This window comes from Ursus americanus, chromosome 22, assembly GCF_024610735.1.
Source record: "Ursus americanus isolate L20-20 chromosome 22, mUrsAme1.1.p, whole genome shotgun sequence".
NCBI classification, from domain to species: domain Eukaryota; kingdom Metazoa; phylum Chordata; class Mammalia; order Carnivora; family Ursidae; genus Ursus; species Ursus americanus.
The window spans coordinates 39,210,917-39,230,167 of record NC_142148.1 but is presented as its reverse complement, the minus strand read 5'-3'; the positions used below and the strand labels follow the sequence as shown (position 1 = coordinate 39,230,167).

Below are 19,251 nucleotides of genomic sequence, written 5' to 3'. Positions count from 1 at the left end.
CACACAGGATTGGACCTGGCCAAGTAGCTAACACGTTCTGTGATTGATCGGCTTATTTGTGGGTGACAGAAGATGTGTCCACAGTGGCTGCATGAGAAGAGATCTCTAAAACTGTATTCTGGGAGAAAACACTAGTCCTGAGAGGGCTGAGAAAATGAACAGTGATCAAATAACTTTAGGAAATGCTGCAAACTAAATCACCCTTTTAAAGATGCAAGGGGGGCTTGCGTGGCTCAATCGGTTTAGCATCTGCCTTCGGCTCAGGTCGTGATCTCGGGGTCCTGGGATCGAGCCCCGTGTAGGGCTCCCTGTTCAGCGGGGAGTCTGCTTCTCACTCTGCCCCTCCCCCTGCTCATGCTCTCTCTCTGTCTCTTTTTCAAATAAATAAATAAAATCTTTAAAAAAATGAAGATGCGAAAACAAAGGTACATATAAATTTCTTGGCACACCAATTCACATTCTTGAGAAGAGATTTCCTCCCCCTCTTCACATATTTTGAAAGCACTGGTTTAGGGAGATACATAAGGCACCCATTGTTTGGTCTAAAAGGAGTAAATATTAACCTGCAAGTAATGGAATATGATCAAAGGCTCCTGAGCAGATGGGAAACATGCACCCAGTGGTATTTTAGAAAAATTAATCTAGCAAGGTAGAATATGGAATAAGAAGGGGGAGGCTAGAACCAAGAGACTGTTCTGAATACTCACTCTAAATCTATTCTCATATGACTTACAAACTGTTGGGAATTTTTGTTTGCTTCCTTTTTCAAACTTTTCTTTTTAGCTGTGGACCAATTTCCTTAAATAAAGGATGATTTCAAATCCCAATAAATAGAGAGAAAAGTAAAAGTGATTTGGATAATGAAGGAGGCAGAGCAGGGGGCACTGGACAAGAGTGAGAAAAGGACTGATCTATAATACATGGGTTCTGGGAGAGAATCAGGGACTAATCAGAGAGCGATGACTTCACAAGGGACGTAGGGAATAACATGCAAGTTGCAAAATGCTAAGTGGTCCATCAACTAAAGAGCACTGGAGTAATCTAACAAAGTTACAAAAACAGGAGCGCATGGAGCTAAAAATAGATGTAGGCCTCAAGCTCCAGTGGGGCTAACAGAAACAAAATGGCACCTGACTTTGTGGAAATCAGCCTCACTTTTAAATTTACTCAAAAAATAGAGGGGGGAAGAAAGGAGTAGCCAGGACTTGAAAACTACTTGCTTGGACCTGGCATTGTGAAAACTGGTGAAGCTTGCCTAGTGGCAGCCCTCCAAGCCAGTGACTGTGACTCAGTGCCCTCCCCAGGAGTCTTCAATATTTCCTTTCTACCCAACATAATGGACTACTAAACAAGTTAGTATATTTTGGGTCATATTATTCTGTCTGAGCAGAAATCTCTGTCCAAGGGTTAAAATTAGCCACGAGCCACTTTCGGTTTGATTTAGTTCTTACTATTCTCTCTTGACGCTCCCTCCTCACTGTCCTTTACTTCTCTTCTTTTCCTCTCCCTTCCCCCATTTTCAGTGTGACATGTTAAATTCACCAGAAATTCTTTGCACATTGCCATAGATTCTCAGAAATAAAACAGACATCAGCAATCTGACAAGGTAATAAACACAGAAAATAATGATATGTATAGTATTGTTTTAGGCAAGCGGGTGTTTGCTTGTTTGTCTGTTTGTTGTCAAGGAAAATCAAGATTGTCATGACAAAACATTCTCGAGAGGGGAGCCATTTCTGCATTGGAGTCTGATTTGACTCCAGACAAGGTGAAATGAAGTTGTGGGCTCTTGCCCAGGCAAAACTTTGCATGTCATGTTTCCTTTAAGCAGATATTTAAGATTTCTAACTGGGCACCTGTGAGGCTGAAAGAATGGCCATAATGGAGATTATGCAGATGGTCCAGTTTAGCCCTCTCCAGGCCAGTGTCCATGGTGTTTCCATAAACATAGGCTATAGTGCAATCTGGAGAGGAAAAAGGCATTTCCCAAATTCTTAAATGATGTGGCCAAATGCTTCCCCAGTTAACTTGATTCAGGCCTATATTTTCCATTTTATTCTCTCCAAGACCTTCAAAAGAAATATCATATTAAGAAGAAAAATATCTCCTACCTTTGACATCAATCTAGGTATCCCTTCCCTATAGTAATGAACTTAAACTATTTCTCACATTTGTACATATTTTGTTTTTCGGTTAAGGGCCTTCATGTGAGAGGTTTGAGTTCAGAAGGGTCTAATCTATTTTGCCTGATCAGCAAACCCTAAAATGACAACTAAACACCATGTTACCTTTATATTGTAAGACATATTTATTAATGACCTAAGGAAAAAAACACATCAGGAAATGTCATTGTAGGTGGGATTATATTTCGAGAGCTTAAGGTTAGTGAAAACAAGTGATTATAAAAACATTTTGCTTCCATCTGTAAGTGAAGCAGTCATTATCTAAAACAATCCGTCAACACTAAAAAAAACCATTTGCCGCTTACTAAAATTATTTGTTTTTATTAACAGTCACTTCTTTGGATATTTTTAGAATTAAGTATACTGACACATGCATGTACGTACATTTGAATGTTTCCATTATTTTGTAATTCACAAAATAATGATACTGCTAGGCTTTATTTTATGCATTATGATTCAACTACGAGAAAAACCTGACTTTATTAAAGAAAACCCTGTTACAGGTCAAATCCTACCAAAGCAAAATATTTTGTTTAACAAAAGACATTAAGCCTCAGTGTATCAAATCATTACACATGGTATCCAATACCACAAAATTCAAGAACACCAAGGAATATCTGAATGGCCTCTTGAGATTCCTCCATGGGATTCGACCTGCCTTTTGAGTCTCTTTAAATCACAGCAAACTCTATCCAACAGAGAACCTTTTATTTTTCTTGTGAACCTCACCTTTAACAACAAAATAAAAAAATACAAATATTATCAAAAGCTAGATCACTTACCATAAATGCCGGTTGAGATGCAAGGAAATGCCTGTGAATAAACCACAAAAATAACAATGAATTTTAAAAGAACAACTCTACCGAACCTGACATCCTCTATTTCAACATCTGTTTGCTGGATAATGGGATGCCCTCTATTCACATGCTCGGACCTCTAAAACCCCCCTCAGTTGGAGTAGGAGACACTGCGGAAAATGGACATTTTTGATCAACTGACAACTTATCAGCAGCACATACCGGTTCACAAGAGCCAACTGCCCAATTTCCAGGAATCTTGCGAACCAACTGTTAAACAGTTATAATTAAGAAATTAAATCATATAAGCCTGCAATGAGATTTTACATCTAAAACAAATATTCAGAAATCATCTCATCGCCTAATTATTTTGCCCACATTTTACTATTGCCTCTGCTCCTGAGATGACTTATCTCTATTATACATTTGTATAAGTCATGTATATCATATATAATATAAATGCTATATACATTTATATAATATGTGTATTATATGTAACATATAAATATATATCAATTATAAATGTATATATAATAGAAACCGAGCGTCCTATCCCAGCTGGAGGTTAAGTGATGTCATGTTAGTGGCTTAAAACCTGAAAATATCAATCAGCATTCACCTTGGACTATATTTGTGGGTCAACTGAAACCATAGCTTGGCTATAGAGAGAAAATTTTTATAACGTTTGCAAAAGTTTTTTGGAAGAATCAATCAGCTGTATAGAGTTTATAATAAAGTGTATTGTATATTCTATCTTTATTTGTAAGTTGTGTGCTATACATTCTTTTTATCAGTAAAATTTAAAATGTGTGTGTGTGTGTGTGTGTGTGTGTACATGCTCATTTTTTGGGAGTCGGTTTTTAAACATTTACAGAGGCACTACTGCTTAAACTATATGCATTGGACTGAATGTTTGTGTCTTCCCAAATTTACATGTTGAAGCCCTGATGTGATGGTATCTGGAGGTGAGGTCTTCGGGAGTTAGTTGGTGGGGGGTGGGGGAGATCCTATGATAGGGTTCCAGTTCTCATCAGAAGAGGAAGAGAGCCAGCTAGCACTCTGTGTTTTTCCCCTCCTGAAGGTACAATGAGAGGACAGCCATCTGCAAACCAGGAAAGGGGCCTTCACGAAATACCAGATCTGCGGGTATGGGGATCTCAGACTTCCCGGCCTCCAGGACTGTGAGAAAGAAATGTTGGTTGTTGAAGCCACTCAGTCCAGGGCAGTTTGTTAGAGCAGCCCTAACTGCCTAAGACCCTGTATGTTACCCAGAAATGTGCAAAGAATTTGACTGAAAGAGTCGAGGAACAAATGCGAAGAGAGAGCTAGCTGTAAATCAGGCTAACGGTGGAACGTGAACTGAGCGTAGCAATGTCCTCTGCCAATGTGCCTCTGTGTAAATTTAATCAAGTTGTTTTCATCTTTCTCGTCTTCTTATTTTTCAGCTGAAAATGAAGATGATAGCATTCATTGTATAGAAATGTGCTGTAGAAATCGATGACGGAATTTTTAAAAAATGTGACTGATACTATGTCAAAGAATCCAAACACCGCAGCTGTGGTTGACTGTAATACCAAACATTATTACTGAGCTCAGTAATGATGACATGTCTGTCTGTTTTCTTTATATCTTTGGGTTAAATGTGTACTGCATTTTATTTTCCTTAACATTTTTATAGACTGCTTGTTTATTCCCGTTACATGGATGTCCTATTTAAAAAGTCATAATTTATGTGACTTCATTGTAGAAAGAGGAATAATGGACTCTGTTAAGCTCACCTATATGTCTGCAATGTGACAGATTTCTTTTTTTTATTCCTTTACTAGTAAATACTAATAGGACAGTTTCTGAAATGAAATAGGAGCTACCTTTTAAATGAATTAATGAGATCTTTTTTTTTTTTTTTTTTTTATTCCTTGGGTTCCAGAGGGGCGAATAAGACTGTGAAGAATGTTCTTGAATGATTCAATACATCCAAGGACACAGAACCATGAAGAGATAGCATGAAGCAAATTCTCCTGGAAATACTCTAGTCTTTTTAAAGGCATTCACCAAGACCACTGACAGGCCTTTCTCTACGTGTGAAAACCAGCTGCAAGCTTACTGTAAGCAATTTGTTACTAATAGAAAGGGCCCAGAGGTCAGAAATGGCCGACTTAAAAATACAAATACAAATTAGAGAGGACTCAGGGTCATCCCTATCATTTTTGCCATGCTCACTCACGTTCCACTGTGCCTTTTAAATGAAGTAGAGGGAAGTGTGTGTATGGCTGGTGCCTCAGGAATTCCATGCGAGTGAACTGAGCATGTAAACATCACCACCCATCTTGTATTTGCGACAGAGAAAGAGAGAGGGTTGAGACCCGATGCATCAAGCAATCAAGCAGAGGCTGGAAGATACCATGTTTTCGACAAGCAAGCCCACTTTAAACCCCACCTGGACATCTTTCCAGTTCACCTTGTTGGGCCCTTAATGGAACTTCCCTGGGCATCAGTCTCCTCCTTAGTAAATGGAAACTAAAGGGTCCGTGGGAGGCTCAGGGGAAATAAGGAACACAGGACACTGTATCTGATAGGTAGTAATAACTCAGTCAAGCTTCACTTCAAGGAGAACTATTGCCCTGCACCAGTCTTGGCACTACTGATATTTTGGACCAGATAATTCTTTGTTGCTAGTGGTTATGTGGTGCATTGTGAGATGGTTCACAGCATCCTTGGACCCTATCCACTTGATGTCAGTGGTATCCCCCCAGGTATGATAATAAAAAAAAATATGCCTCTGCATTGTCAGATGTCCCCTAGAGGATCAAATCATCTCCTGGTTGAGACAACTGTCCTCGAATCTGAGGCCTAGACCCCAGCAGTACTGTCGGTAGCCAGTCTCCAACTATCAACCTTTTCAAGGATTGCCTCAGATGCAAAGGGCTATGCCACTTGGGGTCATGCCCCTTCCCAGGAGAGTCCACATCCAAAGACTAATTAATACAGAGTGGGAAGGCTTGGCTCATCTTAGCTTAATTCAGTGCAACACTGAAGGGCCCTACCAGCTCCAGAGCTCCTCTTTCCCTCTGCCCACTCCTGCTTCCCTCCTCTCTCTTCCCCAGGTGTGTATCCCCAGGGCACACCTAAATAAGCATCGAGCACCCTAATCTCTGTCTCAGCGTCTGCCTCCTGGGGAACTGATCTACGATCTTCTGCTTCTGTCTTAGGGCCAGTTATAGGAGTCTTTTCCCCGTTCGATCTAGCAGAAGAGAACATACTGAACAGTTAATGGCAACTTGCATTTGCCTCACCTTCCAGCAGTATCTTGGAATCAATCATGCAACTTAGTAATTGAGTCTGAATGTACCAACGTCTTGTCTGTTTTAACAAGGACAAATAGCTTCATCTAGAAAATGACATCGTTGCCTTGAATGTGAAGGCAAATGGTCGTGTAATGGAGGATGGCTTTAGTAATATTATTGCATTAATTCAAACAAAAAAGCAATGATAAAGCAGAGATGGAAACACAATATCATGGGAAAAGTTCACTTGATGTAAAACAACTTTGCATGCAATTCGTCCAAACTAAATCTCCTCCATTAATCACTTTTTATTGCGAGAGAAGGAGAGGGAGGGAAGGAAGGAGGGAATGAGGGAGGGGGGAGAGAGAGAAAAAGAGAGAGAGAGGTTGAGAAAGAAAGGGTGAGCAAGTGAGCTAAGCTAAGGGATTTTACAGCATATAGTCTGTGTTCTTTGCCATAATAAATTTTTGATAATGTCACCAGAAGTGAGTAGCATGGGATTTCTTTATTTCTAAGTTGTATTTAACATAACCACCTCCCACAAAAGTCCTCTCCCATGGAAGAATGATAGATTGTACCAAAACCCAGGCCAATTAGCCTGGTTTGTTTCAAGTGCACATAACTCAGCCGTCACTTGTGGAACTTGGGGAATGACATCACCAGCCTAATTTGTAAGGCTCCATATTCTCCTTCCAGAAGCCCCAGGAGCAAAAACTCTCCGTGCTAATCAGGCCCCAGCATAGAGCCATAAGAAACTTGCTTCCTTGCACCTGACTTTTAGGCTTATTTTTCCAAGTCAACATGCACTTGCTCTGTTGGGGGAAAAATAATCATTTGATTTGGAGAGTGAGAGAGGATATTTCTTTTGTGAAATAATAGATTGAGCCACTAAATGGAAAATACTTCCTTAAGCCAGCATGTTGGTTTCAAATACATTTGTAAAATCACTGAAATCCTTAGGGCTGTTGACTATGCCTCCCATCCTCTTCAATGTCTGTTTCCACTTCTCCATTTGAGGGCAAGGAAGGAAATACCCACCACCTTCTTTATCTTGATTCTAATAGTGCCCCAAAACCAAGGCAGTAAGCTCTAAGCCAACATCATGACCATCTCATGCATTTCCCTGACCCTTGATTCTTGGTTCATGCTTTCCTACAAAGTGAGAATTTCTTTCTCTCTTCCTTATCCACGTTCATTGCTATCTACCCATTGCTTATGCAACATCCTTGCCAGCTGGGTGGAACTGACTCTATCCTCAGCTGCATGGGAAGGTGTTGATTGACCTAAGTAAGTAGCACACATTCCCCTTGGCCATAAGGAGAGAGAGATGGAAAGTTCTGACATCAGTGAGCTGTTGGTGTAAATTAACTGTAAAGTGCTCCCACTCTTGAGAATGTTTCAGTTGCTGAGCCAACACTTTCCTTCTTGTTTAGTCAGTTTTAGTTAGATTTTCCATTATTTGCAAGCAAAAGCATGCTACCTGATACACCTTCCATTTAACTGTTTTTAATTATATACCCCATTTGAGGAAGCTATCGATTGCAAGAAACACCATTATTTTGTTATACTTTGTATATCACTAAGAAAGAAGAAGCTCTATGAGTTGAAATATAACATATGTTTTCTTATCATTTAGGATTTTTACTGCATACTTAATTGAAATTGCTCTTTTGGATTTATTTAGATAATTTCTTTTTTTTAATGATTTTTTATTATATTATGTTAGTCATATTTAGATAATTTCTTAAATCACATATTGCTCTAGGGAATAGATTAAAAAGAGACAAATTGGTTAAGTTTTCCTAAAACTTGTCCATATGCAGAGTCCAGTATTTCTGAATCATTTTTCACTACAGAGTCACAGGTAAGAGTTTTCCACAGGTTCATCCTATGCTCTCAAGAAAGGTGTTGTTGACCCACTTCTTCATGAGCTCTCCACTCTGGACTTCTCTTCCAAGTTTCTAATACCTTCTCTAAAAGTTTTGAAGCTGGCCTCTTCTTTGTTGTCAAAAAAAGTTTTCAGACAACAGCCAAACACATGCCTCCCCCTCCTTTGGCCCCTAATTGTTTGATTTGCTGAAAGGCAAGAGGTTGCAGCTGCCCAGTCATTCCACCAGGAATGATAACCAAGTATACACTTGTACAGGCAGCAAAAACTCACCATGACTATGCTTGACTGTAAAACTTCCAAGGGCATAAGAGGTGCCCTACTTTCAAAGAAGACAGGATATGAGAAAATGAGCATCTTAGAAATAATGGAACATCAGGGTACCATTCTTTGTCTTTAGGTGTTTGGTTATCATAGTCCCCTTATCTAGAATGCAGAATACTTGAGTGTTTCTCAAACTGTGATATGCCTAACTCTAGGAGGATGCAAGACATTTTGACGTGGCAAACAGATGGCCATTACTCATTTCAGTGTAATATCGACATATTATTTTGATATACCCTATATCCCCATTACTTTCCCCAAGTCTTCGTCCCTCCTTCTATCTGCATGCGTTACCATGTGATTTTGCTGTTCCTCCATTAGGGGAGAATGTATTTTCTTTGTGGGAAATGGACTTGAGCATATGATTTTGGTCAATGGGATAATAGTAGACATGACATTTAGAGTTGAACTTTTACACTCCTGACTTTAGAGGAGAACCATGAGAAGGACATGCTTCATGTAGCCTGAGACTGAGAGACAAGGACAGTCTGAATCCATCCTAGGGCAGCTGTGTCCCAGTGAACCCACAAGTGTGTGAGCAAGGAAGACATGCTTCTTATTATGTCACTAAATTTTGGGGCTGTTTGTTACACAGCATTACTGTGACAATAGCAATGATATAAAATATGCTAAAACCCTAAGTTATTCTAACGACTTACAAGAAGGAATACTGGTTTTCCACTTAGGGTGAGGATATAAAGTTTCCTTTGAAAATAAAAGAGTCAATTAAGATATTAGAGAATCATCATATTAGAAGGTGGAATGTAAAAAATAAAAAATTAATTAATTGAATAATTAAATAAGGACAAAAATGGCAGGTACATGAAAGTAAGGATGTGTTCAAAAAATGGTGGATACATGCTCTTTACACAGGTGAAAAAAATTACTGAAAGAATAAATGGATACCATAAAAACTCAAATCACAATGTAGTATAGCTATATTACTATCAAATAACATAGTCTTCATAAAAAGTTTTGCAAGAGGGGCGCCTGGGTACCGCAGTCGTTAAAGTGTCTGCCTTCGGCTCACGGCGTGATCCCGGCGTTCTGGGATCGAGTCCTGCATCGGGCTCCTCCGCTGGGAGCCTGCTTCTTCCTCTCCCACTCCCCCTGCTTGTGTTCCCTCTCTCACTGGCTGTCTCTCTGTCACATAAATAAATAAAATCTTTAAAAAAAAAAAGTTTTGCAAGAAACAATTTAAAAATTTAATGACAATGGGAACAATAAGGAAATACATAACATTTCTAAATGTGTGTGCACCTAAAATGTAACTTTGAAATAAATGATGCAGAAGTTGAAAAAAATAAAAGAAAAAATTGCAACTATAAAAAAAAGAATGCTTAAAATTAAGGAAATACTGATGCAGTAAATAGAGATTTGAATCGGAAGGCAAGAAATTAGAGTCACTCATTAGCTATAAATCTGAGAGCCAGCAGTGTGTCTCCTCAGTGCCTCAGTTTTCCCCTCTACAAAAGGAACAGAGCTGGATTAGATGGTTTATTCAGCTATTTAATTCTATGACGCTACAGTACAGACTCTTCTCCCTTTCCGTAGCTCAGGATAAAGATGACAGAGAGTCAGGCAATTTCATAGCATCCTTACAGTGTTTGGACATGGGAGGTGGCAGCATGGCAACAGCGATGACTGTCAGTTTTGAATTACTGCAATGTGCCATGCACTGGGCTAAGAGCTCTATGTATATCTTCTGATTCATTCTTACAAACGATCCTGTGATAAAGAACATATTACCCCTTTTCAATAAACATGGAGGACCAGTAAAGCAAAGAAAGCAAACTCGTACAAGGTCAGAGAAAGGAATGCTAACTAAGGAATTTAGTTATTATTTTGCATAAGGAATAACTGATCCTATATTTGTCTTTAATATTTCTTAATCATTCAAATCATGCATGAGTATATTCCCAAAGGCTAAATCAAGACTGGTGTAGGCAGAGAGCACTGAGAATTTCTCCTACAGCCACGCCCCTCCCTTCTCTGACTCAACTAGAACACCCTCCCCACAAGGCTCTCATGGTCAATAGTATGGTCAGCAGCATACCACTCCACGCATTTACATGTTAAAGCCTAAGTAAAATAGGTCTTTTTCCTGATCTCAGTCCTCTCTTTGCTTCCCACCACACTTTAAATAAAACTTGAAGTAAAGACCATGGCCTTCAAGCTCCCAGTGATCTGGTTCCTGGCTTCCTCTGCCCTCTCCTTTTCTTCCACTTGTCCCATTGCTCACAGAGTTGCAGCCACACTGGCCTCCTTTTGTTCTCCAAACACACAAAACACAGTCCTGCTTCAAGGACATTGGCCTTGCTGTCCCTACAGCCTGGCACATGTTCCTTTAGGTCTTCTGATCAAATGTCACCTCCTCAAAGAGGCTCTTTCTGGCCTCCAGCTAAATTACTTTCTATTCCCTTAGACCGCTTTGTATCCCTTTAATGACTCCTACACCACCTGACACACAGTTGTTGGCTTGTTCTCTGTGTCCTCAATTTCAATTCCCCCCACTGGCCTGCAACTCCCAAGAAGACTTTTGTTTTACTTGTTGTTGTATCGCCAGCACCGAAAATGCAGACTGGAACTCCGTAAATATCTGCCGAATGGATAAACAAGTTAGACGGCATAGATAAGCATCGTCATATATTTTTTCCTACATAAGTTGGAGCATGCATTGTGGTTTATGTTCTGAGATCAGCTTGTTTTCATGTCCTAGATCTTGGAGATCGTTCAACGTCAGTGCGTATTGACCCATCTTATGTTTCTAAGGTCTATACACTATTCTATGGCGTGGCTGCACTGTTTATCTAATATTGCCACACTGATGAACACAGAGGGCACTGGTAAAGTTTGCTATAACAACGACCCTCTCAACAAGCATTCTTGACTATGCCTTTAAGTACCGAACAGTATTCTGGTAGGATCTATTTCTAGAAATGAAATTAATGTGCTTCACCACCGGGTTAAAGGAAAAGTACATTTAAATTTTTGAAAATATTGACGAGCTGCTGCCCCCAAACATGTTTTTCTAATGTAGAGCCTCTTCAATAGTAAAGAAGAGTCCTTAATTCCACTCCCCCCCCATTACATGGGTGAATAGACCAAAAGGATGCTGTCTGCTTAACAAATTGCACTGGAAAATGCAAACCACCGTACCTCTCATCTCCAAGGCTACATCACCTGAAGGCCAAGGTCATTTAGAGGAGACTGTGAATGAGATCACACGGAATTGGCCAGAGAAGTGTTTGAAGTGCATTATGCAAGCTCACCCAGGCACCATAATTATAAGCAATAACTTTGTTGTTGTTTTCTTCATTATACCTTGGAAATAGCTGTCATAAAGTCATTTATTGCCAGCTGCTCGCATGTTTATAACTACAACTCCACACAGTATAAAACAAACTATTACATAGCTATGAATAGTAGCAGTCCTCTTCCAAACTTTATATTTTCCAAGAAGACAGCTGGATTAGTTCCACTGTGAATGTATTAGGATGCAAAATGTCAGAACCAGCGAAGAGAAAACCTTGCCCTTTGCCCGAGCTTGCTCATGTGACTGCTAGGAATGTTTTACTGTAAACTATACATATGTGAAAACAAGAACAGGTCACCATAAACCTGCTGCATCCAAAAGAATGTTCATTCTGTTCCAAAATGTCTACATCTGTAAACTCCCTTTATGCAGAAGCGAAGGGAAGAAACAAGGGTTAGAAAAGAAAACCAAAACCCTAAACTACCTCTTATCAACAGCAAAACACTTGTGCAATATGAAAGCTCCTACTGGAACAAAACGTCCCGAAAATGATGACTTTTCAAAAACCTAATTACCTCTAATTTTGTAAGTGTCCCCTCTCCATCCTCCTTATAATTAAGGACACGTATCAGGCAGATGTTGCATCCTGGCACTGAGGGGTGAGGAGTGTGTGGGAATGCTCTGAGGTGACCTTTTCTGGGCAGAGCCAGAGGCAACTGAGATCAGAGTCATCATTTCAGATCCCCCGAGAAGTAAATTACCGCCTTGAGTGTGAACAGCCCGCAGCTCAAAACCACTGCCGAGGGTCTAACTGTCCCTGCAGGGAGGGGCCTTCCTAGCTGAAGAAGAGGCCAAAATGACAAAGAGGGATTGTGTGTCAGAGGACTGAGGGACTAGAGTACTGAAGTATAGGGCTTTAGATAGGAGCCTCAGAGTCAACCAATGATTGCTGGATAGGGTGTGGGAGGGTGTAAATACCAGCACACCTTTACCCTGCTGAGAAAAATGTGAGTGTGATCTTCATCGTCTGGAGACCACCATCACTGGGTTTACACGCACCTGGGATTTGGCCTAATGTCTAGCCTTCTCTTCTAGTCCGGTGCCTCACGTCTCACCCGCGTTTTTCTTGGGATTTTCCCAATACATCCCTTTTCCCCAAATCTTCACCTCAGAGTCTGCTTCCGGGGAGCCAACCCATGACATCTGTTATTATTTACCTTAACGCCACTAGCAGTAAAACTATTAAAGTAAAATACACCTGGGGGGTTATTTTGGGAGAACTTCAAAGGAAACAGAGCACATGGTCATCTCCAGTCAGGCTTGGTAGGAGGAAGCAGAAAAAGCAAGTAAATCCTTGTGAAGCCACGGGAAGGAAGAAAGGACATCCTCAAGACTGTGAACAACTTGAGCAACTGAGACCTGGCTCAGAGACAAGGAGGGACTGACAAGGACATACAACTGGGAGGAAATTAAAAAAGTGACCACTTAGGGAGAAGGTGGTGGCCCTGGGACTCTATGTGTGCCATGCTGAGTACACGGCCCCAACACAGATTGTGCACCATATAAAGTTTTGTTAAACAAATTTAGTAGGGGTTATCATCCACTCGTGGTTTTGAGCAAGTCCCTGGCTTTTCTTAATAGTATATCTTAATATCGCTCTTAATTAGAAAGTTGAAGATCTGACTTCTAGAGAAACATTAAGGAAACCCATTAACAACAAATAACCACAAAACAAAAAACACAGGTGTTCTCATGGAACATAGTAGCCCAAAAAGCTCAACACACTTGACAGTGAGGTGGTATTTTCTAAGAGTCTATGGACTGGGCACTATAGATAGAGTAACTCGACCATTTACCAGCCAACCAGTCTCACAGCTCCTTCCCAGCCTCACTAGTGGTCTGCTAACAAACCGAACAGCTTTTAGAAGGAAGGGAGAGAATACACATTCAACAAATATTTACTGAAAGACCATAGATACAGACAGGATACCAGGGTATCCAGAAGCTTTGGCTATCTATCAGTTTTCTGTCTTCCTATGGCTTAATAAAATAAATAGGAATAAAGATACTACCTAAGAAATTCTAAAGCTTCCAGGATATTTTCACATGGGCCTGCGTATCTCTCATAATAATCATGTAAGACTCAGAGGAAGCATTATTATCACTTTCACAGATAGTATGAGTGATCTTCACAAAGTGACGCAGTGGCCAAGGGAAGAAGCTTAGCCAGAAGCCCTGATGTTCTTGACTCAAAATTCTAAGCACTTCCTGCTGCAGTATAGAGTGAGGGAGGTCAGGGTTGAAGAAGGAAGGTGGAGACAGAGGAAGAGTCCATCCTGAGCATGTTCAGTTCTTGAGAAAAGACTGGTTGGAAATAAGAACTCTTTATCAGCACAAACACAGCACAAAAACCCTTCCAGGCCTAGCCACCAGATCTTACCTATTAAATCAGCTGTCAAACTGAAGATCAGGGTTACAGGGTAACTGAATATTAGGGCACTTTGGAACCACTGCTCTATTCTATTCAGATGACTGAAGGTCAGGATACTTTGAGAACCACTGTGTTATTCTATTCTAACCAAGGTTGTTCTTTCCCATTGCTGCGCCAGACCATTGTCATCCAGCCTGCATCCACCTCATATCCAGCACAGACTCTCTCTCCCACTAAGATAAGCTGAGGTCCTTTCCTGTCTATTCTTATTAATCTGTCACAGACCACATGACAGGAGAGTGAGCAGATTGCCAGATTACCAACACATATGCAGGTTTTATTCCTGCAGACTTCTTGACACTTCTGTTCCATCTCTTTACTGTTCCATCTCTTTATAGTATCAGCATATTCTCTCCACAAATTGGGCAATTTCATTCCAGGTCCTCCGTAATTTCATGGTGTGATCTTAAAAACACCCCACAGAAAAAGAGATGGTTTTCCTTATGAATACAGCCACTCCTTAAGTCAATTATATATGCAAACACTTGACTCCATTTCATATTTATGGGAGTCAGGTGAGACTCTATTGACAGTTGCTTGGGACCTAAACTACAATGTGGTTTGGAAAGAATAAGGGCCTTAAATAAAATGAGTTGTGATTATCCAGCTTGAGTCAATATGTAAAGGTAATAAATTCTTCTTTCCTTAGTCACAAAGGAAGACATTAGTCAAGCCTAATGCACACTTTATATTTAACAAGGGAATTAATTAGGGGATAATGACTAAGAAAGAGGTGTCTAAAGGACGCACCCTGTAGGAATGACTAAAATAAAGGAAAGGGAGAAAGGAAAAGGAAATTGATCGTAGTCATATTTCCCAAGTTCAAGAATTGCTGCTCATGGCCTGAAAATGGCTGTGCTTTGTGGGCCATCAATCACTCTGAAGAGTTTTATCAACTGGAGTCTATTATGGAAATGAGCAAAAAGAAAAAGACTGGAACGGCTAGCCTGCAAGAAGATGTCTGACAGCTCAGGCCCCAGGATGTGAGTTATTTGTATACACTTCCCAGTGCTCACTGCATTAATCCAACCAGAATTCTGCTAGAACCACAAGGAGGGGAGGAGGCAGCTGGCCTCCAAAGTATACACTGAGGGTCAGTGTACACACAGTTGTGTACACAGTTGGCTCCAGCACCAGGAGATGAACACACCATCAGGATGAGCAGACCAAATTTTACAGAATGTGACAAACCCATTATTCACTACGAAACAGTTAAAACTAAATGTCTTTCTATTCTTAGGGAGTTAATTCAATGTATGCACTAAGAGAGTCAATGAGGTCACACATGCATTAAGGTATGGATGGATGGGTGAAAAGATAGCAAGATGGAAGGATAGCTAGATAAATGGATGAATGGATGGATGGAACAATACTTGATTTAGAGATGAATACTTTTAGGTACCACCAGCTCTGCTAGACTTTTACTTCATTTAAAGCTTAATTTCACCAAGTGAAGGATTTAATTTTTAACCACAATCTCACAGTTGTATCTTGATTAAAGACAAACAAAATAAAAACCACCCATAACAGATTGTAACTCTGTCTCAGATGAAACTTATTATAGCCAAGCGTTATATTCCTTTCAAGTATGTGAAAGGATTTCTGCCCACTGCTTTTTCCTCTCCCTCCATGTTACTGTTCCTTCTTTTTGGGATTCACTGAAAGTGGGATTCACCCTCAACATGGAAAATAATAGTTGCATTAATATAACAGATGTCACTTGATGTAATTGAGGAAGGTTTTTGAGGACACAGTAAGAAATCCGTAATTAGGCAAGGATTCTACGCTAGAGATTTATTTCCCATAAGTTCCAAAGAGCTGTCCAAGTTTCCTCCATCTTTTTCAACTGACATTTCGTCATGAGATCTCTAGCCCATCTCTAGCTGCAGAAGCTATAAATGATCCCTTCTGACCACTCATCACACTACTTTACTGATTTTTAGTGTTCCTCTAAAAGCAGTTATCCTACAAGTGCAATTGCCCTGGGCAGTTATCTGCTCCAACTACCCCATGCCTGGCTCCCCTCCCTACCATCTCTGATAAAGCTCATACAGGCGCCACCTGAACTTCCCCTGGGATGGGGAGCTCACTGGCTCAGAAAGTGAATGGACCACTGCTTCTCAAACTTCAATGTGTATTCACTCATCTGAGCATTTTATTCAAATGCAAAGTCTGATTAGGCAGATTTGGGGCAGGCTGAGATTATACAGTTCTAACAGTCTCCCAGGTGATGCTAATGTGGTCGATCTGGGTACATTTATAGTAGTAAGTGGATAGAAAATAATATCACTTCAAGTTCTACTCTTCAACATAACGTTGAATGAATTCCAACCCAGGGAAGGCTGGGAGGAAATTACTGTTCCACTTAACACATGGATACCTGAAGCAGCAGAGCTTCCCAAACTACACACAGTCAGTAACAAACCAGGAAGAGGGCAGATGATGAAGTCGATGCTCTTCCCTCCACACCTGCACTTTCCACAAAACTGCCCTATTTAAACACCTGACTCCTTTAATCATGATAAACACCCTTGTCCTCCTGCTCACATGAAATGTCAACCTCCCACTCTCAACTATTTTGTCTGTTTCTATCTGCACATGTCACTCGTATATTTCAGATCCACAGTCAACGAGTTCCAGAAGTTTGGACTAGACTAGGTCTCAAACATTAATGTGTAGGCAAGTCACCAGGAGACCTTGTTAAAAGCGGATTCTGATTCAGTAGGTCTGGGCTGAGGTCTTACTTTCTGCATTTGTAATAAACTCCCAGATGATACTAATGCTGCTGATCTTTGGACTTCACTTTAAGGAACAAGAGTTGAGACTACTACCCACAAAACTTTCCCACTTCTGATTTCTCTGCTTATGTTGACCCTTATGTCTGTAAGCCTTATGACACAAGCAACAGGCAACTTGATTCCAAGTAGCACTCAAAATAAAGGTAAGGCTTGAAGCAGCTTCTCATCATGTCTCCAATCACTATACAGGTGGTATGAACCACCTGTATATACATATGTGGTTGTGAACCTGCTACCTGGTGAGGCAGAAGTCAAGAACCAAGTCAGGTGCTGTTTTTTATTTTTTTGGCTGAGACAAAAGCTGAGGCATCCACTCTTGCCAAAATTGCAAGTGGATTTTTTCCTGGGTTGAGAGGAAAGCCCTGTGGAATAACTGCTGAGAACTACTTCTGCTCTAAGAACTATAATTCAGGAATCTGAGAAACTTTCAAGAACCTGATCATACTTAGAAGGCATAGACTAGTAAGGACTAAAAACACCTCACGAACATATAAATTCTTGTGTCCTGCCTTTAGACTGAAACATAAATCACCCATTAATTTATAATTTTTTAAAACTCCATTAAGGATTCTCTGAAATCTCAACCCAGAATTTAATAACCCTTCCCAACCACAAAACACTTTCCTTGTTTTGGTTTGGTATGATGGAGTCATCCTTAATGAGGCACACTGGACCATTTTCATAGGACTGGAGCTCCTAATCAATAACTGTAGAGAAGTTAATAAGGTAAAGAGAAGACAAAAGTTTCTGTTTCCTTTAGCTATGGTGTATTTCCCTTAGTCTGGCTACTCCAGTTCTTCCATTCAGAATTCTGATGTGCCTTGGAATCTTAAGACTCATTTCCATTCACCTTTGATGTATAGCAAAACTTGCAACAACAAAAAAAAAAAGTTTCCTATTTCTATAAGAAATGTCATGACATTTTGCATTCTGCAGTGAATGCACAAGCTTGCAAGATTATGTTGATGTAATGGTGACTCTGCTATCACATCCGGGAATTAAAATGATAGAAGAAAAATGCTAATATGTTCACTAGATGAAATCAAGGAAAGGTACTTATTTATAATTATGGATCTTTATTCTATTTTTCTCTTCTTGAATAATAATATAAAGTATTTTCTAGTTACTTATGGTAAGGGATATTTTTGGAAATTTATTAGCAATGCAGATATGAACATCTTTGGGTATATTTTATTAGGGAGATTTTTAAGTATGTAATGACTTGTCTACAATACTTTATGAGCTTTCATAAATGGGTCATTTGTCCAGATAAGAAATTTAGTGTAGAATGAACATAGAGTTATATTTGGATCTTAATTACACAGGCCAGAACCACTACCAAAGTCATTAGACATAATAATTCCTAAGCTTCCCAGAAGAAAGGACTGATCAGGGGAGACCTCAGTGGGTCCATTTTCTGACTTCAAGAGGCCTAAAATTTTACCCTAGTTTTCTTAATAATTTATGTGGTGCAGGGTCTGTGCTAAGATCTCAGAGAGCTGTTAATTTCCAGGTGGAAAAGAGAGTCTGGGTCTACAGAGGTCCCACGAGCTTGGAAAACTGATGGAAGTATCTAGATAAATCGGTCATAATGGAAATCATTTTAGACAAGGGTTTTCTTTAACGAATACTGTGCTGATGTTTTGTTCACTTAGCCCATATACTTTGATGTTTTAGTTTCTGCATTATCACTTATTGACAAGAAATGGTGTGATTTAAAGGCAACACATAAAGGGTATCAAAAAACTCTGTTACATGGGCTGGACTTCGTTTTCTTCTTGATCTTTCCCTTCCATTTCAACTTTTTTTTTTCAATAGTATACAAGCAAAATTAAACCCCCTTGAATTTGCTTAACCTCTATTCTGCAAATCATCATTTGTCTCATTAACACAAATAAAATTACAGGGTATTTTGAGGCTCCAACTGGTAGCAACAACTAATATTTTTACAGCTCTTTTCCAATAGCAGTTGCACCTTTGGGGAAATAATGAGAAACTAATTACCACTGATTTAGCATCTGAACTTTTCAGGCATTCTTGGTCACCCACTAAAAAGTGAGCATCGAGAGCAACTGAAAAGGCAGGAAGGAGAGTGTTGGGAGGTGTGAAGAGCTTCCACACAGCCACAGGTGTGTCAAAAGGCACAGGAATAGCAACAACCCATGGAGACACTTCAAATCCTATTTCCATGATGCCTACAGGACATAGAATTGAGCCCTTCGGGCACATC

At 39.9% G+C, this 19,251-nt stretch overlaps 1 protein-coding gene across 2 annotated transcripts in view; it reads right to left on the bottom strand.

The window, feature by feature from the left end:
* The window catches only part of MACROD2 (mono-ADP ribosylhydrolase 2), a 1,878,458-nt gene that overhangs the window by 565,507 nt on the left and 1,293,700 nt on the right, over positions 1-19,251 (bottom strand). For both annotated transcript variants that reach the window (XM_087853758.1, XM_045805705.2), the window contains exon 7: positions 2,966-2,996. In XM_087853758.1, the coding sequence (XP_087709884.1) occupies positions 2,966-2,996 (31 nt within the window). The remainder of the gene's footprint in view (positions 1-2,965; positions 2,997-19,251) is intronic.